Here is a 26,112-nt window from a genome sequence, read left to right as displayed (position 1 = left end):
TTGCATTGCCTAAGAAACTGCAACTCACTGAGGCCCCTGCTCCTCCCCAGAGCTCACCTACCCTTTAATGTGGGGACAAGTGTTACAGTGAAGGGCAGAGATGCGGGTGAGCGAGGCACCCGAGTAGCATTTTGGCTCTTCTAAGAGCAGAGCAGCACTGTAGGAAAACAGAAACGAAGGCACACCCTCACCTTCCATTTTCTTGATGCCATAGTGTTTGCCTCGTGATTTGCCACCAAGGTTCTTAGAACTGCCACCTGTCTTCTTGGATGCGGATCTGACAGCAAGTGCTGTAGGTGCTGTGGGACTCAGCAGGGCTGTCAACGCAGAGAAGGCAGAGACACTGTTCAGAGAGGCTCCCAATTTGATGCGCGTTCTTTGCCTCTATGGACCATTTGCTAAGCCGAGAAGTAGCAAGGGAGATGAGAAAAATGAAAGATGTGTGAAAGGAACAGAAACGCTAAGAATGTGGTGTTCAGGGAATGCCTGGGCAGGCCGCAATTCCAGGTGGAATTGGTCCAGAGGTAAGCGGGGTACGGGGGTGGGGGGTTGTGACTGGTGGTGATGTGTGTATCAGGGAGAGCAGACAGTGAACATAAATAGGGGGAGAAAACAGCTTGTGCTCTGGCTCCTGACACATTCAGTCCAGCTGAGCAGAAACAGCACAGAAACAGATGAAGTGGACACTAGACAGCTGCCTCCTTCAAAGATTCACTCTCCTGCCCAAGGGAAGGGTCAGACCACGAAACGTGCGGGGCTTCTGCTTCAGTCTCACTCTTAGCTATCCGCTGAACACCAGAAAACTGCACCAGAAGGGCAGCCCGTCAGAGGGTGGCTCCTGCAAGCTACTGGCCATTCCAGAACAGTCTTTTCTTCCCAGAGCCCATAAGCAGAGACGTCTGCCTAAGATCAGCATTAATCTGACCTCGCCACTCATCACCACAAAGGACTCAACATTTACCTTAAAAGGATTAATGATGTGGGAGGCGTTCAAGGGAGTAGAGATGATCAAAATACACTATATACATGAAATCAAATTCTCAAAAATTAAATAAAAATACTTTTGAAAGAACATTATCTTAAACGCATACTAATGGGGCCAGAGAGGTGGCTCAGAGGTTAGCAGCAGTGACTGCTTGCAGAGGACCTCGATTCAGTTTCTAGCACTTCTGTAGTGGTTCGCAGCCATCTCTAAGTTTCAGGGGACCCAAGGCCTTTTCGTACCTCTGCTGGTACCAAGTACACCATGCAGTATGCATATATACACACAGGCAAAACATTCATACACATAAAATAAAATTCAGACTAACATGGGCAGTTGGCTGTCTGTTTTTAGTTTCTGGGTATAGTTATAGGATCTTAGGATCTAGTATCAGCACAGTTAGAGAGGTTTTATGGGTGTTTGGGGCATACATTCACAGTATTGATTACCTTGGTCTCTCAAATTCCCATGAAAACAGAAAGTTTCTAGGATACAAGACTAGAGATAGGAACTCAGAGCAGGCCAGGCTGGGCATAGCAGCACATTCGAGCCTTTGATCCCAGCACTTGGGAGGCAGAGGCAGGCAGATCTCTATGAGATCACAACCAGCCTGGTCTACAGAGTGAGTTCTAGGACAGCCACAGCTACACAGTGAAACAGTGTCTACAAACAAACAAACATCATCAAAAAAGAGCTTACAGAGATATGTTCAATGTCCAGCAATGGAATAGAATTTTCCTAACCTTAATCCCCTCCCCCTCTCCTGTACCCCTCTCCTGTAGGCCTTAAACTTGCAATCCTCTGGCCTCTACCTCACATATAACCTGAGGTTACAGGCATGCACTTCCTGGCTTCATTTACCGACTTACTGGTGACTGATTTTTTGAAATAATGTTTTGTCTACATTATTTCATTCATAAATGCCTGCTTTTGTGAAAAACAAGAATCTACAGATTACTTCTCTCATTTTACAGACCAGTAAGACTTGTGGAATCTATCTTCAGAACAAATGGATGTCATTTTCACCCACTACCCTCCAAGCTCTCTACCATCACCGCTAATATCTTGGCCAAATCGTCCTACAGCAAGTGTTCCAGATGGTTTTCCATGTAGGATATTTTATTTATTTATAGCTTTTGAGACTGTGACCCAGGCTGGCTTTGGACCTGATGCAATCCTCCTGCCTCAGACTCCTAAGTGCAGGGATTGCAGGCACCAGCATTCCCGGTCCCACCAGGTTTCATTCTTATTCTTATTTATTTCTTTGCTCAGCCTGCCTCCTCTGGTTTGCTCCTCAAAGTGTAAAACTGTCTACACGGGGTTGGTTGGGTCTGTCTCTTTTAGGTCTTAATTGTTATCTCTTGAAGAGCCATCCTTGATGCCCTAATCTAAGACTCTTCACAACACTATTTACGATTACAACTAAGTTACTCACGTGTTTACTGGCTGAACTTACAAGGCGTTAGAAATCATGTTTATGCTGATACTCTGAACAGGGTCTCATCAGACCTAAAATACCAGCACGAAGACGGCAAACTTCACAGTGAGGACCTATCTCAAAAGTGAGGATAGGGAAAAAAAAAAAAGCCAAGTCCTGAATATCTGCTGAATGACTCGACTAAATTTTTTGAACTTAGTCTTCTTCATATACGAAGGAATCCACATAAACCCAGGGGCACAAGGTATCTGGAATAACTATCACCAACAGGCATTCATTCTCAACTACCACCCTCTGCACAGCACCGCCCACCACGTGTCACGTGACCGGAGACAGTCCGCCTCCACGAGTCCCGAGTTCCACACTCCTTCCCTGTATGTAGAATTCACACGGGCTCCGGTTTCCATCTCCCGGACTCCCTGGTGTTTCGCCCCGCAACAACCACAGTGCTGAGCTACCTGCTGCCCGCGTCCTCAGCGTAAGGGCCGCCGCCGCCGACGCCATGTTTGCTTCACATTCACTTCCAGGCTGGGAAGTCTGTTTCCGCTACCGGGATAGATCTACTTCCGGGTCTTGCGTACAATTCAAAGAGTGGCGGGAGCAATAACAGGTGAGCGCAGATCTCTCAGGGTTTATGGCTGGGACCTCCAGAGACTTTTGCAATGGATCGTGGGCCTCAGAGTCGAGGCGTGTGGCCGGCACGGACATTTGTACCACTCAGGAACCAAACGAAAGTCCCTAGGGAGGGACCAGGGTGATGCTCAGCCAGATTCCAAGCCAAACTGGTTGTATACGCACAATTTCATTTAATTCATTTAATTACAAACCTAAGTTATTTGTTTTATGCTAAACTGAGATCCAGGAAGGCTGCAAGCATTCACAACCTACAGTCACTAATTATTTGTTGAATGAATGACTCTTGCGTGTAACCCAGTAACTTCAGTGCACACACAAGAGAACTGTGAAAACATAGTTATTCAGAATATTTGTATGTGGATATTTGTAGCAGCATTATTCACAATAGCCAAGAAAAAAAGCACGGTAACTGTCTATCAAGCAATAAATGTGAATATTATTCAGCTATTAAAAACGAGGCAGTACTGGTGCATAGTATGGCCACAGAAGGACCTTGAAAGCATGACGGTGAAAGACACCAGTCACCAAAGGCTCATACTGTGTGCTTTTGTGAAGTAAAGTACGTAAGCCCATAGAGACAATGGATCTTGTTTTGTTTTAGGCACTGGGAGAGGGAAAGAACTTTTTTTAATTTTTAAATTTTCTTAAAAAAAGTTTTAAATGGTTATAGAATTACTTTTGCTTTTGAGAAGTCTCACTGTATCATGTAAGCTGGTCCTGAACTCAAAATACCTCCTCTATCTGCCTCCCAAAAGATGGGATTGCAGTTATGCACCAGCATGCTCAAATCGTATCGGATTTCTTTTTGTGGTGCTGGAGACATTCTGGAATAAGATGATGGTAATGATTACACAACACAAATATGCCTAGCCCCATTAGTCTGAATGAATGATTTATTTATCTGTTATTTGTCATGCTGGGATTAAAACCCACACATGGCTCTACACATGCTAAGCAAGCACTCTGCCATTGCTACTCCCAACTCCTAGAGTACAGTTTTAAGTAGTATACTCTATTTATGTGAGTTGTAAGGGCTTGGGGTTTTTCTGTTTTGCTTTGTTTTTTTGTTTTTTGTTTTGTTTTGTTTTTTGGGTTTTTTGTTTTGTTTTTTTTGTTTTTGGCCTGTGTGAGCACATGTGTGCACATGGGTGTGTGCACAGGCATGCATTCCACAGTGTAGGTTGAATTGAAATCCAGCTAGGTGACATGCATCTTTGCTCACCAGGCCATCTTATTTACCTATGTTTTTATTTAAAATTTCATTTATTTTTATTTTTATATTGATGTGGAGGCCAGAGGAAGGTGTTGGATCTCCTGGAGCAGGGATTACAGGCAGTTGTGAGAAGTATCCAGGGTGGATGCTGGGAACTGCACCCGGACCTCTCTAAGAGCAGTATAAACTCAACTGCTGAGCTGGCTCTCCAGCACCGGCATGGGTTTTGTTTCTTATGTTTGTTTTTGGTTTAGAAAGATCTCCATGTTGGGGTGGGGGGCAGTGAGCTATGACCCAAGTGGTAAAAGTGCTTGCTGCCAAGCCTGATGACCTGGATTCAATCCCCAGGACTCACACCATGGAAGGAAAGGACCGACTCCCTGAAAGTAATCCTCTGATTGCCACATCTAGACTGGGGCATGTATATGCCCACACATACACAAATATTTTAATTTTTTTAAATGATCACCATGTTAAATCAAAAATTATTGTGCACACTTGTGATTCCAGCGCGTGTCAGTGCAAGGCAGAGGGATCTGGAGCTCACACTCATCCTCAGCTGCGTGAGTTCAAAGCCAACCTGAGCTACAAGAAACTCTCAAAAAGACAAAACAGAAAGCTCTGTCAAATGCAGGGGTCAGCAAAGAGAGAGTAATGAGTTTTTGTTAGGATTCCCATTAAAGTTTTCCAACAGTAACCATTTTGATTATAACTCTCCATGACCTGGAAAGGTTTTGAAGGAGAGATCCTATTAGTGTATCGGTGTGGCCATTTTGAGTCCCAGATTGAATGTGTTGGAGCATGTTCTATTTCTCTGATTCTCTGAGCACATTTATCTTCATAAGGCTTGTCTTTGCCAGCATGTCTAGTGGACCAGCGTGAATAGTCTCATGTATGCCTCATCTTTCCTTTAGGCTATTAAGTTGATAGCTCTAATGGGTTGATGGCGCTAAGAAGGTTATCCCTCTCTCTGCTGTCCACGGAGAGTGACTCTGAGGAACTGCCCACATTCGCCTTTCTGAAGAAGGAACCAGCTTCAACGGACAGCAATCCACCTCAGAGAGAGAAGAACATTGTTGTTGTCACCTCAGATATTGAGGCCTCCTGTCCTCCATCACCAGGCTTAAAAGACCCACCATGTGTCCCCAGTGCAGCGGAAGCTCCCACACAAGCAGGGCCAGTCAGAGTGCTGAGCAGTAGCAGTGAGGATGAAGATGGATTGGTCTCTCTGGCTGAAAGGATCACATGGAAGCTTTTGAGGAACAAACAGCTGAGCCCTGAGCGCTCTCGCTCCCCACTTAAAACGGGTTCAGATCACCAAAAAAATGCAAGTACACCATGTGACTGGAAAAGGCAACCGTGTCCAAAGATTCCTGATGTTCCTCTCCACAGTGCCCTAGAGAAGAGTCCAGCAAATGACAAAGACTCCCTCTTAGACAATCAGTGCCATCAACTTCCTGCCTACCAGGCTACAGGCAGGGAGTTGGCAGTCACCAAAACAAATCCTGACCTCCCTCTACCCAAGAAGAGAACCAAGCACATTCAGACAGCCCAGAGCAGAGGCCCTCAGGGATGCTGGCAGCCAAGACAGGCAAGCAGGAAGGAAAACACCCCAAGGCAGCAGGAAAGGAAAAAGAAGGCAGAGATGGTCAACAGGCTCAGAGCCCAGAGGCCAGAGGAATGCCTGAAACACATCGTGGTGGTGCTGGATCCAGGTCCTCCCAGATTCCAGTTTCCCCTGAGCCCAGATGTCTGTCCTGGACTCCTCTGTGACCAGTCCTTTCCTATCTATTGCAGTCCTTTTACAGATGGAAGGTGGGGGCCAGCTCCTGGGAGCGCTGCAGGCCATGGAGTGCAGCTGTGTGATTGAAGCTCAGGTCGTACCTCAAAGTATCACTTGGAGGAGGAAGACAGAGCTGGAAGAGGTACAAGCGTCCGGCTGAAGGGTCTTCTTCCCCTTCACCCTAATATTAGCACTGCAGGATAAACTGCTGCCTTGCCCCTGGTTGAGACTCAGTGGCATAGCTGTTACTGTCCCCAAGTCTGGAGGGATGTGGGTAGCAGAATCCAGAAGAAGAGTACAGAGGAGGTCAACTTCAGAGAAGCTTTGGGCCATCCTAGAGTGATGTAGGTATACTGAACACCAAGTCACACAGTTACGGAAAATCCTGGAAAATATAAGCACTCTGAGTTCATTTTCTTTCTCTCCAGTTTACCACACTGAGAGCCCAAGGGTCTGGGGCTCAAGTAATGTTTAGACATAGCCTAAATGGAGTAGGATGAGAAGAGAATGAGTGTGAAGTCCCTAGTTCTCTTGATTGGGCTTTGGGGGGAGAGCAGCTGTGTTTGAATCCCTGCCCAAGGCTTGACTGCTGGACTCTGCCCCTTGTCACGTGTCTGTGTGCTTCAGTTGCCCGTTGCAGAATGAGGAAACTGGTAACATCCATTTCCCCCGCTGGAGGGCCTAAATGATCTGGCCCCAGCATCTAGTAGGCTCACAGCACATATTCAGCCTCCAGCCTGAGTTCCCTATATTACTTTACTAATTGTTCCTCCAGTCCTCCTCCTGTGAATCCAGCTACTCTACCACTCAAGAGTTTAGAAATGAAACATTGAGATGTTTTCTGGCTCTCTTAACTTTCTCAATAACAGGACAGTCACCCACACTATGGCTGGGCATAGTGGCACATGCCTTTAATCCCAGCACTTTGCAGGCAGAAGCAGGCGGATCACTGTGAGTCTATATAAACCAACGTGGTTTATATAGAGATCAGACTAGTGATCTCACTTCATAGTAAGACCCTGTCTCAAAAACAAACAACAAACCCTCTTATATTCATACAGCAGTTTATCTATGAAGACACCACACATTCTGTCACATTCCTGTCACAGCTGTCCTGAAGGCTGGAATCTCCACACTTCACAGGGATAGAAAGGGACTTGGTTCAGGGTCACTGGTGGAACTTGACCCAGAGCTCCTCCACCTGCACCCGGCTGAGTTATTCTTGTGTAGGGTTGTAGGGACCATAAGAAAACTGCACAAGTCTTGCTCCCAGTAACTCCTCAGAACTCTGTTGCTATGGGGTGCTTGGCCCTGAAAGCATGCTGGTTGGCTTTAACTGAGCCTTCACTCTGACAGTTTTCTTTGTATCTTTTTTCCCTTGTTTGGGATAGATCCCAGGGCTTCATGTATGCTAGGCAAACCTATACCCAGCACCATTCTTTTTTCTTTTCTTTCTTTTCCCTTTCTTTCTCTTTTTTTTTCTTTCTTCCTGTTTGTTTGGGGGGATGTTGTTTTTTAAATCTAAGACAGGGTCTCTCTATGTAACCCTGGCTGGACTCAAACTCAGAACCACCTGCCTCTGCCTCCCGAGTACCTGGCAATCCTTTCTTGTTCTTATTTTTAATTTTATTATTTACTTATTTAATGAGATGGAGGTCTATGTAGCTCTGGCTTCACTGGAACTCACCATTTAGACCAGGCTGGCCTTGAATTTACAGAGATCCACCTACCTGTGCCTCCTAAAAGCTGGATTAAAAGTGTGTGCCACCACTCCCAGCTTTTAAAAAAGGAAAGTATCACAGTTGTGTATAGATCAGTGGACAAGTTTGTGGTTTCTCCTTCCACCTTTATGTGAGGTCCAGGTGTTAAACTCCGGTCACCAGTTTTATGTGACAAGTACTTTTAGCCACTGAGTTAACTTGCCCTTCCTGTTCCTAGTCTGCCCTGAGATGCAGTGAGTGGTGAGGGCTAGGATCACAGGTGGTTTTTCTTGCCACCACAACTTCATTCAAGAAGGATATTACAGTCATTCTCGCAAAAGACACAGCCCACCCACAGGAATCACGCCTGCTGATCTTGCTCTGCTGTGTTCTGGTCTTGGCAGGATGGAGATGACTGGGTGGAAGAGCCAACAATCCTGGTGTTGGTCCTCAAAGAGGTCTTCATGTCCATGGTCTACAACTCAAAGCAGGTGTGCGAGTCAGGCATGGGATAGTGCCAGCCTCTACCCGAGGCGACAGTGTTAATGCCCCTTCTGCCTCTTCATGCAGGGAAATCCTGGCAGCACTGAGAAAGGGAAGGAGACACTTCGGGGCTTTGTAACTGATGTCACAGCAAGGACAGGGAAAGCATTGTCACTGGTGATTGTGGACCAGGAGAAATGCCTCAGGTATGGATATGCCCTAAAGATTGAGGACCTAAAGGGTCAGCTCTGGGCTGGGGATTTAGCTCAGTGGTAGAGCGCTTACCTAGGAAGCGCAAGGCCTTGGGTTCGGTCCCCAGCTCTGGAAAAAAAAAAAAAAAAAAAAAGAACCAACTAAATGGACAGCTCATTGTTTCTCAAGGGGAGATAATTCACCCTGGCTACAAGGCGTTCTGCAAAGTGGTGTCCCTGACAAGCCGTGGAATATGCTGGTCAATTGTCCTGCAATACTTCTGCCTGGGCTCAGTTTAGGGCTATCCTTCTGATTTCCCCCTGTGCTCTTAGGGCTCAGAATCCCCCGAAAAGAAGGAAATCAGGAATGGCAAATAAAAAGGCCAAAGAGAAGCATCAGCAGAGACGAGAGTCCAGCACAAGGCTCATGGTGTCCAGGGTAGACATGGAAGAGGTAAGAACTTCCTGTGGCCCTGCTCAGGTGAGTGCTCACTGGGTATCTAGGTAGGTCTCCAACCCAGACTGGATAGAAGGTTCACTAGCACTGTCTGTCTCGGACTGAGTAAGAAGCGGGATCATTGGAGCCAAGAGGTTGAGTGTAGCTTCAGTGAACATCAAGACAACTTCCAACAGTCCCTCCACTCTTCCAGTCCACTGTTGCCTTTGGGTTTCTAGGCATTGGTGGATCTGCAGCTATATACAGAAGCCCAGGCTCGGATCGTGCAGAGCTGGAGAGAGCTGGCCGACTTCGCCTGTGCATTTACAAAGGCTGTGGCTGAAGCGCCCTTCAAGTGAGTGACCTGCCAAGTCCCCCCTCCACACCAAGTCTTGCTTTTCCCTTGGTTCTTGCTGCCACAGAAAATTGCCTTTCTCCAAAACTCTGCCACCAGCCCAGTGTCTTTTGAGGCAGAAGCCAATCTTATGCTGGAGATTCAGAGCCTCAAATGTAGGGGGCTGGAGAAATGGCTCAGTGGCTAAGAACGCTTGCTGCTCTTGCGTAGGACTCACAGTTCCCAGCACCCACGTGGTGGTTCACAACTGTCTGTGACGCCATTTTTAAGGGATTTAACACCCTCTGCTGGCCTGTGAGGTCAGAAGTGATACACACACATATATGGAGGCAAACATTCATATACGTAACATTAAAATGAAAGTTTTAAAAAGGCCTCAATTCCAGCCCTTTATAAAAATATTCTCTTTAACTCAGATGCAAGTATATTCTATAAGTTGATGCTGTTACCAGGTCAAATCTCAAGTGAACCTAGTCAGAACTAAATCTCGAGTGAACCTAATCAGAACTGAAAACTAAGGGACCTCAGAGGAAACCTGTCCAAGTGCTTTATTTTATATCAAGGGAACTAAGACCTGAGATTGAGTTGTTTTAAGCTCCCAGCAAGCAAGAATCTGAAATAGATTCCAAATTGTCTAATACCCAGTCTCCCATGCCTACTCCTAGGCAGTACAACACCATCTTATCAGGGACAGACAGACAGACAGACAGACAGACAGACAGACACACACACACACACACACACACACACAATGACATTGATACCTTCTCTAATAAAAAGGACTAGATGAAGGGACTGATTTAACTTTTTTGCATGTGTACGTGTATCTGTGAGTCAGACAGTAACCCTGAGTGCAGGTCCTTAGCGAAGGACGCAGGGACTCCTTTGCCACTGCACAGGTAGGAATGATTTGCCTGAGCTTCCAGGGGTTCTGTCTCCACACCCATCTCACAGTAGGGCTGGTGTTAGAGGTGTAGCAAGCACCTTACCCACTCACTTCTGCCCTCAGGCCCCAGATGCAACTTTATTTTCTTCTTTTCATGTGTTTAGGTGTTTTGCCTGTGTGTGTCTGTGCACAATGTGTGTGCAGTGCCTGAGGGCAGAAAAGGGCATTGGATCCTCTGGAAATGGAGTCAGGCGGTAGTGAGTGCTGGAATCGAATCTGGTACTCTAGAAGAGCAGACAGGGCCCTTAACTGCTGAGCCATCATCTCCCCAGCTCCACTAAATGCAATTTTAAATGGAACCTGAAACTAAAACTGTGCTTGAGAACAGAGACTCAAACTGGCCCAATGTAACACTAAGTCGATCTCCAGGTTACTGCAGAACATTTTAGTTCCCAGTTAAAGGGACAAGTAAGTAGGAGAGAGAAACTCAGGTCCCCCGTGGTGCCCTTGCAGGAAACTCCGGGATCAAGGCAGCTTCTCCTTCTTCCTGGAGAAAGACTGGGCTGGAGGGGTGAAAGCGGACCATGCTGGTAGAGGACTTGCACTGATCTGGAGGCGGCAGATTCAGCAGCTGAACCGAGTCAGCTCAGAAATGGCCGGCGCTATTGTGGATGCCTATCCTTCTCCACAGCTCCTGGTGCAGGTATGCTGCTCTCGGTGACCCAGCTCTCCAAGCACCCTTGGGGGAAGTTTTATTGAGGGGCCAAGAACATAGGTCAACAGTGTGGGTTGGCTGGCCTGAGAAAGGTTCTCCTGCCTCAACTTAACCTTTCTACCCTCCTATCCTGTATCTTTTTTCTGTCCTTCATCTCCCATCCTAACCAAGGGATGGCCATGGATGGGTGGGATGATATTAAGAGGTCATTTATCACTTCCAGGCTTATCAGCAGTGTTTTTCTGAACAAGAACGCCAGAATTTGCTGGCTAACATACAGGTGCGACGTGGGGAAGGTGTGACAGCCACCTCCCGCCGTGTTGGGCCAGAATTATCCAGGCGGATCTACCTTCAAATGACCACAGTGCAACCAGATCTCATCTTAGACAGTGTTGACTGATATCCCATAGCAACAGGATGGAAGCTTCCCCAACCGTGGCACCTGACAGCAGAGGGGTCAGAAGTACCTCCTAGTGCAATTAGGGAGCAAGTCTCCCATCTCTGGGAACAGAAGGCTGAGACACTCTAATCTACCTCCACCAGCAATTACCGCTTCTCTCCCAGCAAGCAAGATGCCATGGACAGCCATCCTACCCCGTCCCAGTGACCTTCACAGCACAAAAGAGAAAGGCAGACCACTCAGACACGGATTTAATAATTGTAGAAATCCAAAGAATAAGCATCAAATCTCGAAGTCAGAGTGAACTCTTGCCTGCGGGTTGGCTTGACTACGCCCAGCCACTGAGCTGCCTCAACCAGCCAGGGATCTATGAGGCTGACTTCTGTTTTCATGATGTCACCATATGTAGTATGTATTTTGTCTCAATAAAGCATTTGTACCGATGGCTCTGGAGCTTGGAGGAAGACTAAAGGAATGTGTAGTGATTCTGAGTAAGGTGTGGACCTACACGGCAGAACTATCTGGGGGAGGGAAAAACAAAGGCCTTTCTTCCCGTGTCAGGACAGTCTTGAGTGGCTGACCTAAGCACATGGGCCACTGGGGCTACACTGTCTGAACTCCGACAGGTCCTGCTCCTCTAGGGAGAGCTTGCAGTTGGGAGTTTTAGCAAATAAGCACCGAGACAGGTTTCCGATCCCTTCCTGCAGCTGTTGTGAAGAGACAGGGAAGCGGGGAGAATGCTTTCTGGTAGCAGCAGGGAGGTGGGTGCTGCTGCCCTGGTTTGTGCTAATGTTTACTTATGTATCACTTGCAGCGCCACCGTGTGACTTTGTTTCCCTTTGGCTCCCACTGTTCTATTCCTTCCCTTCTGTTACAGGTCCAGAAGCAACTCTGCACCTGCTTCTGTGAGATCAAGTTTCTAGGTTGCCTTTGAGGTATTTCATCATACCAAGTGCTAGTAGGGCAGTCACAGTGCCGCTGCAGAGATCTGCCCCTGTGCTTCCAGGCCATCAGGGAGTTTAATGCTCTAAAAGGGAGGCAAGGAGCCCAGCCTGCTGCCATTTTGTGGAAGCCATTTAAGCTGAGGCAAAATTCCACAGGATTAGTTTCCCAGGACCCTGATGAGATCTATTTGTGGGTGGTAAGACCGTCTATTATGAAAGATTCACTTTAGCTAAGACAACTCTGGTGTGAGTTCATCCCCTTGAGTATTATAAAGGAGGCCAAATGACATAAAGGAAAGGAAGAAAACTGGAGTGAAAGCTGGGTTGTGCCTTGGACTAGCTTGAACACTGTAGGCAAGTAAGTCATGGACGGCACCTCCTGCCTCAAAGTGTTACACTGGACCAATGGCAGTGAACATGTGTTCATAGCCAGACATTTTGGACATTGCTAAAATGCTTGACTGTCTGAGATCTTTAAGGAAATGTATTACTTTACCCTCCCAGCTTAGGCTGAATTTACCCAAGTATTCCTAGTCCCCTAGTCCCAGTAACACACTGCCCTCCAATCCGTCCTGGTTACCCAGGGAGGAATGAAAGAAAGGGTTTGTGACATACAAAAGTATAAATGTAGTGACAGCTGACCATTTAGTAGAAAGGAACCTTGCCTTACACAGCTTTGCATAACTAGAAAAGCCTATGCCTTCTCTCTCCCCACCCCTAAGCCTATTCCTTTAGGCATGCAGGTAACTCTTCCTCCCCCCTCTCCATTTCTCCTCATTCCACCAGGGAACCCTGACTAAGGAACAGAGAAGTCCTACAAAGGGGAGATCTCAAGTACCACTCAGCAGCCATTTGATGATGGCAGGTAGGTCTGACGCTAAAAAGAAGTTGTGTCCAGCAGAACCCAATTCCATAGGAATCCAAGCTCCGAGGCTGGGAGGCAGCGGTGCTGAGGATGAGCTCACTGCTGGGAGTCGGTCTGGAGGACCCACTGGAGGATCTCATGATGGCGCAGGCCCTGGACGGCATTGTCGTAGATGGCGTTCACGCTGGTGCAGAGGGGCTGCTGTTGCAGCCCTGTCACCCGGCATACAACCAGCCCTCCTGCTACACATAGCAGCAGCAGCAGCAACAACCCCTTCAGCACAGCCCAGGAGCGATTGTGTTTTCGGGGTGGTGGCTTGCGAGGGCGAGAGCCAGACTTCGATTCTGAAGGGACAGAATAAGTCAATTTATGGAGAGCAGTTCTACATCAGTCTATGCAGATCCACTTTGTTCTCAATCCCTGAGCAGCTAAATGAGGCAGAAACACAGTCTTCCCTAAGGTCTCTAAGGACCACATTTGAAATGGGATTCTAGCTGGATACATGCCCAGAGGTAAGTATATCTCCAAGTTCAAGGCCAGCCTGGTCTACAAAGTGAGTTTCAGGACAACCAGGGATACATAAAGAAACTATGTTTGGAAAAAGGGGGAGGGGGCTTAATTGTGCTTTGATCCTGTAGCTCAGTCTTTGGGGTCTTCCATTCTCTTTGGTAACGGAGATGATCTGGGGTCTTCAGCATCACAGAAGATGGTTATCAGGGGTGTCCCAAAGGGATAGATTGCCACCCACTTATGGAGATGGGTCCAAATTACTAATATCACAAATGTCACTATTCTATAATATGTATAAACTAGGCATGGTGGCCCAGGTCTGTAATCCTAACATTTGGGAGCCTGAAGCAACACAGGAACATAGTCTGGGCTCTAGTACAGCTGTCTCCAAAGGGGGTTTGAGGGGTGAATGTATATACAAAGTCTTCGGCAAAACAATGCAAGTCTCTAAAAAAGAAAAGACCTGCCAGTTGTGGTAGCTCAAACCTATAATCCCAACACTCTGGAGGCTCAGGCAAGAGGTTCACAAACTCAAAAGCTATCCTAGGCTACGGTTTGAGACCTTTTCTCAAAAAACAAACTCAGGTAAAGACACACAATATAAATGCAACTACTACCAATGACAAGGACAATCATAGGTGATGGCTGTTTTCTAAGATATCTGTGTGTGTCTGTGTGTGTGTGTGTGTGTGTGTGTGTGTGTGTGTGTGTGTGTGTGTGTGTGTTTCTGTCTGTCTCTTGTGTGATGAACATACTTTAATTTCCCTCTCCTCTTTTTTTTTTTTCTTTTTGAGACAGGTTCTCACTGCAGCACAGAGTCTAGCCTCAAATTTACCCCTCCTGTCTCTACTTCAAGGTTACAAGTATGTCAACATGCCCAGCTTCCCACATTACATTTACAATGAAGGGAAAAAAAACTTGAGTTTTTAGGTTGAAAAGACAAAGGGAACTGGGTTTTGTTTTAGAAAGAGGGTGTCCCCAGCTGTCCTGGAATCTAATCTGTAGACCAAGCTGGCCTTGAATGCAGTGGTCTTCCTGCCTCTCACTCACTAGTACTGTCATGCCCACTTTAGGCAAGAGCTATGAGGGTTCTCTCATTTATTCTTCACCTGCTGCCAAACAGATCAAACCTCCATCTTGAACAAGCAAGCAGAAATACCCCTTTCCCATCTTGAACAACCAAGCAGATCTAACCCCGCCCCCATCTTCAACAAACAAGCAGCGGTGACATTAGTCACTTGCTCAAGGCAAAGAATAGCCACAGAGACACAGACCCCACACTCCACCCCTGCTGCACCCTGAAACTGGAAAGCAAACTTACTTGGGGCCTGATTTGTTTCCTTCTTAGGCTTCTTCTCTTGCTCCCGCTTGGAAGCTTTCTGAGCATCATACTCCTTTCGCCGACGCTCCTTCTCCTCCGCCTTCTCCCGCTTCCTCAGCTCGCGCTCCTTTGCTTCCTTAGCTTGCTGCTTGGCCTCACGCTTCTTCTCTGCCTCTACAACAAAATATGCAAAATTTGACTCCTCACACACACACCAGCAGCTTGTCTGCCTGAGTGGTTAAAGTGTGGATCCATCTGCCTTCTCCTTTACACATGAATCCCACTGAAACTGGTGGGTACTGCAGCTTGGGTCTACAATCCTAGCACTTACGGTGGAAGTTGCTGGTCATGTGTGTGGGAGATTATGAATTTTAGGGTACTTTGGGCTATATAGGGAAAATCAGTATGAAAAATATACTTCCAGTACTCAGGAAGCTGAGACAGAATTACTTGTTCCAGGCTAACCTCAGGTACACAGTGAGTACTCGGCCAGTTTAGGCCAAGTAAGTTTCCCTTAAAAAACAATGTTTCATGCCAGGTTTGCTGAAGCTTCTTAAGAGACTTCTAGGGAAAACCTAAGAAAGGTATGGGTGGGCTGGCAAGATCAATAAGTGGGGAAAGTCGCCTGCCCTCAAGCCCGGTGACCTAAGTTTTATTTGTAGGTCCCATATAGGAGGGAACAGTCTCCTGCAAGCTGTCCTCTTACCTCCACCACGTATACTATTGGTACACACAGTAACTAATTAAAAGACTGAAGGTAGGGATCATAACCCTGGGAGTTATGACAGGAGACAGGAGAACATCTCTTGTTCCCTGAAAAAAAGAACAAAAGTACACAGAAGGCAGAATCTTCTAGAACTTAGTCATAAAGGAATTTATTATCAGAGGTACTGATAATACGGGATAAACGTGGAGCAGGAGGATGGTGAGGTAAGCTCATGTCAGGTTACAGTCAGTACAGTGTCTTTCTAAAAAGTCACACCAACTTAAATCAGGAAGACTCTACTTAACACTAGATTTGCTAGGGTTGGCTTTAAGCTCATGTGTGTTTACATGAAGTATCCAACTGCCAAATTATTGGGTTCTAAAAATGCATTTTCAAATTAATCATTTATAAGTCTGAAAAACATGTTTACAAAGTCAGAATTCCACAAAGTGGTGATGAAATGTCATTTTAGGGCTTGAGAGCCTAGGGAAATCCAAATAGAGCTGAAAAGTGGCACCAGTAAGACAGGAGCTTCCCACTTTCTGAGCAGACAACCTGGCCTCCCGGGACCTGGTGCTGGCAGGAGTCAGCTGTCCTGCCATTGCAACCATGAATCTACCAAAGAGAGTTGAAACTAAGGCATGGTGAGCTCAGGGACTGCCTGGAGTCAATAATGGACATGTCCTTTCTCCTACTACAGCTTAGAAGCCAGCCAGTCACTCAAGATTACTGAGTGCCAAGGTGCAGAGGGGAGAAGGCGGAGCAAATTCTAATGGCTGCATTGTTTGCTTTCTTATCTCTTTAAAGGTTAATGTACAGGGTTGGGGAATTAGCTCAGCGGTAGAGCGCTTGTCTAGCGAGCGCAAGGCCCTGGGTTCGGTCCCCAGCTCCGAAAAAGAGAAAAAAAAAAAAAAAGGTTAATGTACATGGTTTATGTACATGGTGTTTTGTGTGCATGCGTGTGTGCGCTGTGTACATGCAATGCCTATGGAAGCCAGAGAGGTGACAGATCCCTGGAGCTGGGTGACTGTAGTGCTGGATATGGAGCTCAGTTCCTCCAGAAGGGCAGCCAGTGCTCATAATCACTGAGCCATCGCTCCAGTCTGTGTTTGCTTTCTTTGGAAAAATAATATTTTTTTTAATATAATGGTGGCATATAACTTTAATCCCAGCATTTCAGAGACAGAAGCAGGCAGATCTCTGTTAAGTTTGAGGCCAGCCTGGCATATATAGTGAGTTCTAGTCAGGGCTACATCTCAATACTATTTTTTATTAATTCTTTGAGAATTTCACAAAAAATATTTTGATCATATTCACCTCAATCCCTCCTGACGTCTCCCAGGTCTGCTTTCACCTTCTAATCCCCACCCTAACTTCATGGTCTTTTTTGTTATTGCTGTTGGAGTTGGGTTCTTTGGTTTTGGTTTGGTTTGGTGTGGTTTGGTTTGGTTTTGAGACAGGGTTTCTCTACTTAGCCTGGCTGTTCTGGAACTGTAGTGGGTATGTCCCAGCAAAGCATCTCCTGAGCTGTAGTCTATGTGTGCCAAAGAAAGATGTACATGGCTAATTTAATGCTATGCTTGTCTGTGAGGGTCAGGGGAGGTGGGGCTGGCCTTGGTCACAGAAGGCCACTGGCCCCCTCACTAGTTTGGGATGTCATCCTCAAGTCAATGGAAAGCCAAGAAAGAAATTTAAACAGACCATTTCCAAAAGATCCCAAGCTATAGAGATGAGATAACCATGAAGACAAGCCAGAGGGCACTGTGGCTCCCCAGAATGGCGAAGAACCTTAGAGGACTAGCTAACAGAACGGCAGAAAAAATCATGGCTATCTGTCCTGCTTCAGGCCTGGAAACTCCAGGGATGGTGGTTTCCTACTATAGGGAAGGTTTCCTACTGAGGGGTTGAAGGGGGAGATGGGTCTACTTTAGTGATTTGTTTTGTTTGTGGGGATTTATATGGGTTTTTGATTGGTTGGTTCTTTGTTTTTATTTTTGTTTTCTGAGATGAGGGTCTTGTTTTATAGCCCAGGCTACTCTTAAATTCAGAGATCTTCCTACTCAGCCTGCCAAGTACTGGGGCTACAGGTAGGTGCCCACATCTGGTTCCAGCCATGTTGAAAACTGCCTCTTTTACTATCAGAAGATGGCCACCTCAGAGCAGAGGCATGAAAAGCAGTTGCTTGTCTGTGGAGAAGCCTGGATGGAGAAAGTCGTCAGATAACAGGTGGAGGCCACTCTACTGCCTTTGCCCCACCACCCTGCTCTCCAGCACCCTGTTATAGATCCTGCTCCTGCTGGCTGATTAGGGACAGGAAAGATGACTAGCAGGAGGGCCACCCACCTCGCTCCACTTCCAGCCGGCGCTGCCGCTCTCGTTCCTGATCTGCCTGCACGGCCTTCATGTGCTGTAACACCTGCAGGAGAAAAGAGGCTCTGAGCTACTCAGGTAGCAGTCTTCACAGCTCATGTTTGCTCAGGTCTCAAAAAGAGAAAGTTCCTACCAGGACTCCAGACTACCATGGGCCCTGAACCCCGGACAGAGCCAATGGAGATAATCCTATCTTTGTATATGAAATTACAACCTTCCTTGATGGGTCACATGGGTCCAGTTCATTAAAATTGTCAAAAAAAAGCTTCCTGCCAGACACCACCAACTAGAATCTGGAAATTTCTGTCACTCACATCAGCCGTACAGTTCTTCAAAAGCAGGAACTATTTTGTTCATAGGCAAGTGGCTAGGTGTGACTGGTTGGTGGCACTGACCAGATTTCTACTCCCAAAGAAGGAAAATCAAGACAGACTGTTGTACCCAGGACATACAACAGAAAGTAGTACAACTGAGATCTGAGTAGAGGCCCTCTGAGCAGACGACAGGTCAAAGAAAGGCCCAAACACGACCCACTTGTAGTCAGCACCCAATGCCCCAAACTCTCAGGCTAAACTCATGAATGACCCCTAACCCAAAGTCACAAATACTCTCACTGTAGACACAGAGGAGCCAGAATCCTTTTATCTTTTCTCTTTGTTTTCACAGAGCTTCTATATGTTAAACACATCCTTAGAAGCTGGTGTTCCATGGATGTAACTCAGAGTCACTGGCAACCCAAACTCTATCATACTGTAATCTCAGCAAGCCGTCCAGTTCTCCCAAGCCAATTTCCTGATCTGGAAGCCAGAGATAACAACATTTGCTTTGCTGTCCACTCAGCATAGACGCAGCATGACGGGCACTCAATAAACACTGCTGCTGAAACACACCATCTTCACTGTGTGAATAAAGGGAAACGTGAACTGTTCAGAAGTTAAGACAGCACCAGGACCTGACCTTCAGGACAGTAGTCAAGCATAACTCATGTCTTGGAAACTTCAAGCACACACTCATCAGAAGAGGGGCTCAACAGTCAGCCTACAAAACCCTCTCCCACAGCTTGGTTTGAAGTCACAAACTACTAACTCAGAACTTGAAGCTGCCAAAACCTCTCAAGGGAATCCAACTTATAAAAATGGCTACCCAACAAGGAACTGCAAGCACTGAAGGATGGGCGGACATAATGGTGAGGAGAGCCAGCAGCTCCAGGCAGCTGTGCCAAGGACTGTGACTTCAGTGACCACATCCGCAATGCACAGTGCTACCTGGAACATGTCTGGAAGAAATGCATGATCAGAAGGGACCTTTGCCTGGGGATTTAGCTCAGTGGTAGAGCGCTTGCCTAGGAAGCGCAAGGCCCTGGGTTCGGTCCCCAGCTCCGAAAAAAAGAACCAAAAAAAAAAAAAAAAAAAAAAAAGAAGGGACCTTTGCACTAAATGCAAACCATCTCTGTAGCCATAAGCTATGGAATATCAATGGGTATCAGTGGAGACTAGGCTGACTTCAAACACATTGTGGTTCAAAGTAGCCGAGAGGGGCTTTGAATTTCTGATCCTTCTCATTGTCAGTGCTGGGATTGTGGCCTTGTACCACCAAACCTGGCTTTATGCTGTCCTAGAGATCTCAAACCCAGAGCTTCGTGCACATTAGGCAAGTATTCCACCACAGTCCCCTCTGGACAGATCAGTTCCAGACAACCCCTGTTATCTCCTGAATGGAGAGATAAATGAGCACACACTGAGGCTTCACAGGTTGGAAAGGAAAATGCCCACTTCCCAGGGTCATCAAGACTAAGATACATGTGTGAAGTACGTAGGGCAGAGGAAGTAGCGACCACCTAACGACCTTCAAAACTGAGACTGCTCATCAATGCCAAGTTTTCACACAGGATTTCACGAGCTGTGTGAGCCTTGGCTTCCTATGTTGCCTTTCCTGCTTGGCCATGTTACCTTGAGTTTGGTGACTTATAACAAAGAACACTGATAGTGAGATTATATAAGCTCTGATTAGATAAGGGGGAAAGGCCATTCTTCTGAGCTTCACACAGGAGACCCCTCACACACATTTAGTTTACACGAACTAACTGGAGTAAAGCTAAATCTGCCTTGTTCCCATAGCCCCAGACATAGTCCAGTAAGCCACCTGGTGCTTAGCTGAAGCAGTAATCTGTTCCAGTGCCGGGCTGGCGGTTACTGAGGGCACAGTGCTACTCGGGTACCATCATGACAACTGGTCACCAGAAAGGTCTGTCTTACATAAATGCCTTTGGTTCTTAGCTATACACTTCTAAACCTTAACCCCTTTTTAAAGAGATTTAATTATGTGTGCATGTGTGTGAGCGTACATGCCTGAGGAGGTCACATAGCAAACCTCCCTTGAACAGCCAATGTGGGTGCTGAAACTCAAACTTGGGTGTTCTGAGAGTACAGCATCTACTAACTGCTCAGCATCTCATCCCTTCTCTAGTCTCTTAGCCCATTTTTAAAAGCTTTGTTTATTTTGTGAGGGGAGGAGAGAAGAAGGGAATGGGCCAAGTTGGTATGCATGTGGAGGTCAGCAGACAACTCGGAGGAGTCAGTTCCTTCCTTCGGGCTGGGATTCAGGTCGTCAGGCTTGATGGTAAGCGCCTTTATCCATTGATCCGTCTTACTGACCTTCAGTCTTAACATTTTTGCTGGCCAAATTACTACATCAAAAGGTCATAGCTTTTAACCCTCTTGTCCTAGTGAAACAATGGCTCAGCAGTCAAGAGCACCGATTGCTCTTCCAGAGGAGCTGGGTTCAGCTCCCAGCACCCACACAGCAGCTGCTTGTAACTCTAGGTCCAATGCCCTCTTACAGCCTCTGTGAGCACCAACGTGTGTATGGTACACACAAACTCATGCAGACACACATACACAGATCTTTCTAAATAATAATAAACACTAAGTAGCACAGCAACGCAGACCTCTCCCTGTCAAGCTCATCTCACCCGGACCTGGAGCTGTGGGTACCCTGGGAGAATAAACAAGAAGAGGGAGAGGTAAGTCCCAGGGGAGAGCGTGAGGTGAGACCCTTGGGAGTCGCACTTACCTTGTTTGCACACTGCTTACATTGCTTCTCATCCAAGCAATCACCTGCCACCTTGGCCAGGACAGGATCCAAGGGATTGTCCTTCAGATCCAGCCACTTCAGATTCTGCAGGGATGGGAAACAGAGGCTGGCTAAGCCTAAGTTTACACATAGTCCCTCAAGAGAGAACAGAAGGTGCTAGAAGAAAACTGTGTTCTACCTAAGAACAGCTGAGGCAAGACCAACAAGGTGGCAATTCTGGTTCCCTCCCCTGCCCAAAGTTAAACTCCCATAGGCCCTGAGCCCTTTACCATACTTGGTTGTGCAACTCCAGGCGAATATTACCTTGAGCTGAGCAAAGCTGACAGGCAGGGTGACCAGCCTGTTGTTGAGGAGATCCAAATGCTGAAGGTTAACCAGGCGACCAAAGTCTGCGGGCAGCTGCTGCAGCTTGTTCTTGCTGAGGTCCAGCTTTACCAGGTGCGTGAGGCCACAGAAATCCGACTAGGACCCAGAGAAAGGAGACTTAGGCCCAGGGTTCACAGACTTTGGTATAAAGGTGTAGCAACCCCCAAGTCAAGGGTACATGTATGTAAATCCCAACTGCACCTCTTGCCAGCTATCTTTCTTCAAATGTCAATGAAGAGAACGATTGCTATTCCTGGTAGTACTCACCAAGACAAGCTTGTAAAATAGCTTAGCAGAAAACCATCATTAGAAATGCATACAACCCACCCAGGAGGCAGAGGCAGGCAGATCTCTGTGAGTTCTAGGCCAGTCTGGCCTACAGAGGGAGTTCCAGGACAGTCTGAGCTGTTATATTTATTTTTAAAAAAAAAAAAATTGTCCCATCTTCCTCTTGTTAGAACTTGAGCTCATGTTCCACACTGCTACTGCAGGAATGCGGGGCCCTTCCTGTCTCCCACAGTGTCCTGCCTTCATTTCTTGTAAGATTTCTCAGTGGACGTAGTGGTACACACTTGTACTCCTAGCTACTTGGCAGGCTGGTCCAGTCAGAATAACAGAACTTCATCTCAAACACCACGGCGGGTGGAGCCCAGTGGTGGAGTGACTGCCCAGCATGCACGAAGCCAAGAGTTCAATTCCTAGCTCCATACACACAAAAACTGCATAGCTTAACCATGAGGCCCTAGGGTCACTTTCTACCCTCAATATCCTCCAAAAGAAAGGAAAAATGCACATATCTGTTTATATATATATATATATATGTATGTATGTATGTATGTATATATATATATGTATGTATGTATGTATATATATATATATATATATATATATATATATATATATATATATATATATATATAAAAGGCCAGTACATGAGCACTAAGTCAGTACTTCACAGGTGCTCAGTGAGTGTTAGGACCGATCTACTCAGACGGATCATTCTTGGCACAGAAGAGAACATCCCTGACCTTTGCTAGCAACCATCTGACAGTGACAGCACCACCCAGCTAATGAGGAACTGTTCGTGCTCTGTGGGGACTCAAACGCCGGAGGGTCTGTGCTTCACAGTGAAAGGACAGTCGTTAGAACAGGCAACAGAACAGACACAGATTGAAAAGTGCACTTAAGGAGTCGAGTGACTGTTGGGCACAGTGGACAGCAGGTGTGGAGCTGCGAGGAAATGTTACCTTCTTTAATTAGCTACAGAATGCCTCCTGGAACAGAAACCATTTTTAATGAGCTGTGGGAAGACGATGCTGTTGACAATCAGAGAAGCCCAGGAGAACCCTGAGAGGGATGGATTAATGAGCCAATGAAGAAACTGCTAACTTCTGAACTCCACCCCTGAGACTGAGTCCAACAGGAGGTTACCCTGGAATCCAGCAAGAAAAGGCTGGCCATAGTACAGGGCAAGAGGCACACTGACAGCACGAAAAGGCCTGATAGCGAAGGGACACGGCTACTGAGGAGGGTGTTCTTTGCTCAGGAGAGGACCAGAGGCTGAAGGCATCCAATGCCCTCACAGGTGAACTAACAGCTGGGTTCTATCACACCTATAACCACAGCACTTAGGAGGCCGAGGCCAGCCAGGGGAACACAGTGAAACCCTGTCTCCAGGGAAAACAAGAGCTGGGAGAAGTTCTGCTAGAGGACGGATGGGGAGGAGGGGAGGTAGCATATGAGCAGGGTACAATTATATGTTATAATGACACATCATTTTCTATACTGAAGAAAGAAGAGATTCCAAAACAACAAAAGGACTTGACAGACACAGACATTGGGTGTGCTCCAAAACAAGAGAAAAAATTCAATTAATTCGAGTTCTTGTTTAGGGGGATAAAGGCAGGATAGTCCCATTAAACCACAGTCTTTCTTGTTCCTCATTGAAAGATATGTGGGACCCAGTATGGTGACTCAGGCCTGAAATTCTAGGTCCTGGGAAGCTAACACAAGAGGACTGCTATAGTTTGGGCCATAGTTTATATGATGTCAAAGCAAAACAAACAAATAAAAAAATCCCCCCCAAACAACCCAAAACACATACTGGGCATCGCAGTATACACCTACAGTTCTAACACTTGAGAGGTTGAAGAGGAAGATGAGGGATTTCAAGGCCAGCCTGGGCTACCTAAGACCTGGGCACAAAACATGCAAGGGATGAGGGAATCACCTTCCCACAGAATGTAGAGCAAACTGACACAATGGTCTTTATCTCCCTTACGCAAGAGAAGTAAACTACTTTAGTCAAAAGACTAAAATAACGCAGAAAAAAGGGGAGGCCAGTTAAGTGATTCAGCCAACATACTGAACTCTCCTGCTGTTCTAAAGAACAGACTTCTGAGGCACACCACCCTCCTCCACCTCTCCCCACCGATATCCTCGGATTCAGCTGGACCCTGTAGTCCTATCCTGAAATTACACTTTATGCCCTGCCTAACCCCAGTCACAGGAAGGACATTCAGGGTTCCAGAACCTAGTGCAACATGCCATTCTTACCGGAAGAGTGCTCAGTTTATTGCAGGACAGATCCAACACGGTGGCCTTTGGAAGTGCAGCCTAGAAAGAGAGATGAGAAAAACAGGTCAAACCAACACCTGGAATGATTCAATGACATCTGCTAATGAAGCATTTTCCAGAGGATGTTCTCACGATTAGCACAGGCCTCTGAAAACAATATGGGGGAAAGGCCGGGCAGGACATGCCTATGGCCCCAGTATTCAGAAGGCAAGAGGATATCAAGTCAAATCTAGCTTCTGATTCATAGTAAGACCTTGAGGAGGAAAAAAAAGCACGAAAGTATAATGTTCTTAGGGATAAAAAGAAAAAAAGCCAGTCGACTATGATCTAGGGAAGACTGGAAAAGGAGGGGTTTGACTATACAGTGTCTAAGGAAAAACTAATCCTTCAAAACCCCCCAGAGCACTTGAAGCTTTCTCTAGTGCCCATTATTTGGTTTCAGGGCAGGAACTGGGTCTAATAAAGCGCTCAGTATTATTTGCTCATTTGTTCAGGTCTCTGTCCAGCAACACGTGTGGGGACTGAGTGCCTTCTCTGGGGAGGTCTCTGGCTAGAGAACACTAGTGTGGGAGCAAGGCCCTCATAGCCTGTCTCTGTTTCTCAGTGGTGTCCAGGACTAGAAAGGTTATGCAGAGCAGACCCTTCTTTGCCCTAAGGACAGACATCACTATAATGACCACATGCCTGGAAGAAATGGTTCCAGATCACTTTCCTTGGGCCAGGCTCAAGTAAATCTGGCCGTCTTCTGGAGAAAAAGGGTGGACATGCAGTCAAGGATGCTAGGCTGTCCGCATCTCAGAGATAAGTCTGACCACAAAGAAGTTCTGGAACCCATGGGGGGGGGAGAACAACCGCTACTTCTATTTGCTACCTTCCAAGTATTTGCATTATGATTTTAATACTCCTAAGTGTATGAAACTGGAACCATTAACACCATCTTATAAATGAGGAAATCTAGACACAAAGGTTGGCTAGTTAACTTGCCAAGGGCATTCAGTTATTGAGCAATGGAGCTGGGATATGAACTGGACACGCCACTCAAACCACCATACTACACAGCCACAAAGGGGGTGGGAGGGAGGAGAGTCGTGGGGATTAGGCCAGATGCCAAGGGCAAATATAATCCCTTAACAGCAATAAGGAAAGTGTAGGTCATCCAAAGTGAAGCTACCATGAAACGTTAGAGCTAGGGAGCACAGAGTTGAGTAAGCACTGATAGAGGATATAGTCCATGTTGGCAACAAATGAAGTGTATGATGTCCCTAGGGCCTCAGGCTTCCAAATGGGATTGGGGGTGGAGGGGAAGGGAGGGTGGGGCGCGATTCCCAACAGTTACAGTGCAGTTGGGACGAGACCTTACCAGTCCTAGAGAGTGATTTCACTTTCTTCAAGGAGGGCCACCTCCAAGCTGGGATTGCAGGCTTCTTAGAAAAAGCTGGGTTCGGCGCCACACCCAGGTTTATCTGGAGGCCTACTTCCTGGGACCAGGTCATTCATTCATCCTCAAACACATTCAGCAACCCTTCTCACGGGTTTCCACTTTAAGGCCCAGCACTAAGCTGGACGTTGCGAGAGCTTCCAAAACAAGGGTAAATTCATTACTGGCCACTAAAAAGCCCAGGATCGGATAGGTAGAGCTACCCTATCTTCTGGAACTGTGCCAAAGTGACACGTGTACATCGCAATAAGAACACTAGGACCGACCGCAGCCTCCCTGGAGACCTAGTTTTGAAAGATCGAGAAACTGAGGCTTAGGAAAGGGGGCCTGTCTGCGTGGGGCCGGCGTCAGGAGTAGGTGGGCTCCCAGGGCTCGTGGGATGGTACTGACCAGCTCCTTGACGGGGACCTCATTCAGGTCGCTGAGACTCAGGTCCAGCTCATTGCCGTCCAGCTTGTCGCGGAGGTTCCCGCCCTTGCTACCGGTCTTGGTCATGATGACGCCGGCTAAGCGGGTCCCTGCTCCCGGTTTCCGACGGGCAGGAGAGAGGGCTAAGAGGCCGCTCGTGGGCTCAGCGGATTCGCACCCAACGGACCACGCCTGCGCCTTAAGTCGCCGCCGCCGCCGCTGAGAGGCCTCCGCCACCCGTCCGCTTGCCCGCCGCACTCCAAGTGCAGGGCCCCGCTCCCACCGGTGCCGCCGCG

General features: G+C 47.0%; 3 protein-coding genes across 6 annotated transcripts in view; 1 reads left to right on the top strand and 2 right to left on the bottom strand.

Annotated features, from left to right (window-relative positions):
* The window catches only part of Mrpl27 (mitochondrial ribosomal protein L27), a 5,779-nt gene extending 2,832 nt beyond the window's left edge, over positions 1 to 2,947 (bottom strand). Inside the window, exons 1-2 of one of the 2 annotated variants that reach the window (XM_039085583.2) lie at positions 2,879 to 2,947; positions 192 to 398 (exon numbers count right to left, since the gene is read on the bottom strand). In XM_039085583.2, the coding sequence (XP_038941511.1) occupies positions 192 to 198 (7 nt within the window). In that variant the 5' untranslated portion in view covers positions 199 to 398; positions 2,879 to 2,947. The remainder of the gene's footprint in view (positions 1 to 191; positions 399 to 2,878) is intronic. The other variant, NM_001105831.1, reaches the window with a different exon arrangement.
* Eme1 (essential meiotic structure-specific endonuclease 1) lies at positions 2,824 to 11,689 on the top strand. 3 transcript variants are annotated; one of them, NM_001105830.3, is made up of 9 exons: positions 2,973 to 3,030; positions 5,184 to 5,984; positions 6,067 to 6,194; positions 8,157 to 8,243; positions 8,323 to 8,441; positions 8,760 to 8,880; positions 9,102 to 9,217; positions 10,617 to 10,806; positions 11,042 to 11,689. In NM_001105830.3, exons 2-9 carry the CDS (start codon positions 5,213 to 5,215, stop codon positions 11,216 to 11,218), a joined length of 1,710 nt encoding a protein of 569 aa, NP_001099300.2. In that variant the 5' UTR covers positions 2,973 to 3,030; positions 5,184 to 5,212; the 3' UTR covers positions 11,219 to 11,689. The 3 variants fall into 3 exon arrangements, with proteins under 3 accessions (XP_038941509.1, NP_001099300.2, XP_038941510.1); XM_039085581.2 differs by lacking the exon at positions 5,184 to 5,984 and having other exon boundaries at positions 2,824 to 3,030; XM_039085582.2 differs by lacking the exons at positions 2,973 to 3,030; positions 5,184 to 5,984; positions 6,067 to 6,194 and adding an exon at positions 6,217 to 6,396.
* On the bottom strand, positions 11,454 to 26,112 carry Lrrc59 (leucine rich repeat containing 59). Its single transcript, NM_001008280.1, has 7 exons — positions 25,799 to 26,112; positions 23,950 to 24,009; positions 21,331 to 21,489; positions 21,007 to 21,111; positions 17,908 to 17,980; positions 14,859 to 15,032; positions 11,454 to 13,371 (listed from the first exon to the last, which is right to left on the bottom strand). The coding sequence occupies exons 1-7, from the start codon at positions 25,901 to 25,903 to the stop codon at positions 13,124 to 13,126; spliced, it is 924 nt and encodes a 307-aa protein (NP_001008281.1). The 5' UTR covers positions 25,904 to 26,112; the 3' UTR covers positions 11,454 to 13,123.

The sequence above is a fragment of the Rattus norvegicus genome, chromosome 10 (genome assembly GCF_036323735.1).
Source record: "Rattus norvegicus strain BN/NHsdMcwi chromosome 10, GRCr8, whole genome shotgun sequence".
Taxonomy (NCBI): domain Eukaryota; kingdom Metazoa; phylum Chordata; class Mammalia; order Rodentia; family Muridae; genus Rattus; species Rattus norvegicus.
The sequence above is the reverse complement of the archived record's forward strand: the minus strand, read 5'-3'. Positions and strand labels throughout refer to the sequence as shown.

Bases quoted from the DNA above. Each gene is read 5' to 3' on its own strand.
- Eme1 (NM_001105830.3), top strand. From the start codon at position 5,213: ATGGCGCTAAGAAGGTTATCCCTCTCTCTGCTGTCCACGGAGAGTGAC. The intron at 5,985-6,066 runs GTCCTCCCAGAT...TATCTATTGCAG, and splicing joins CGTGGTGGTGCTGGATCCAG to TCCTTTTACAGATGGAAGGT. The intron at 8,244-8,322 runs GTGTGCGAGTCA...CTCTTCATGCAG, and splicing joins TGGTCTACAACTCAAAGCAG to GGAAATCCTGGCAGCACTGA.
- Lrrc59 (NM_001008280.1), bottom strand. From the start codon at position 25,903: ATGACCAAGACCGGTAGCAAGGGCGGGAACCTCCGCGACAAGCTGGAC. The intron at 21,112-21,330 runs GTAATATTCGCC...CCATCCCTGCAG, and splicing joins TCAGCTTTGCTCAGCTCAAG to AATCTGAAGTGGCTGGATCT. The intron at 17,981-21,006 runs GTAAGTGCGACT...TTTCTCCTGCAG, and splicing joins GTAAGCAGTGTGCAAACAAG to GTGTTACAGCACATGAAGGC.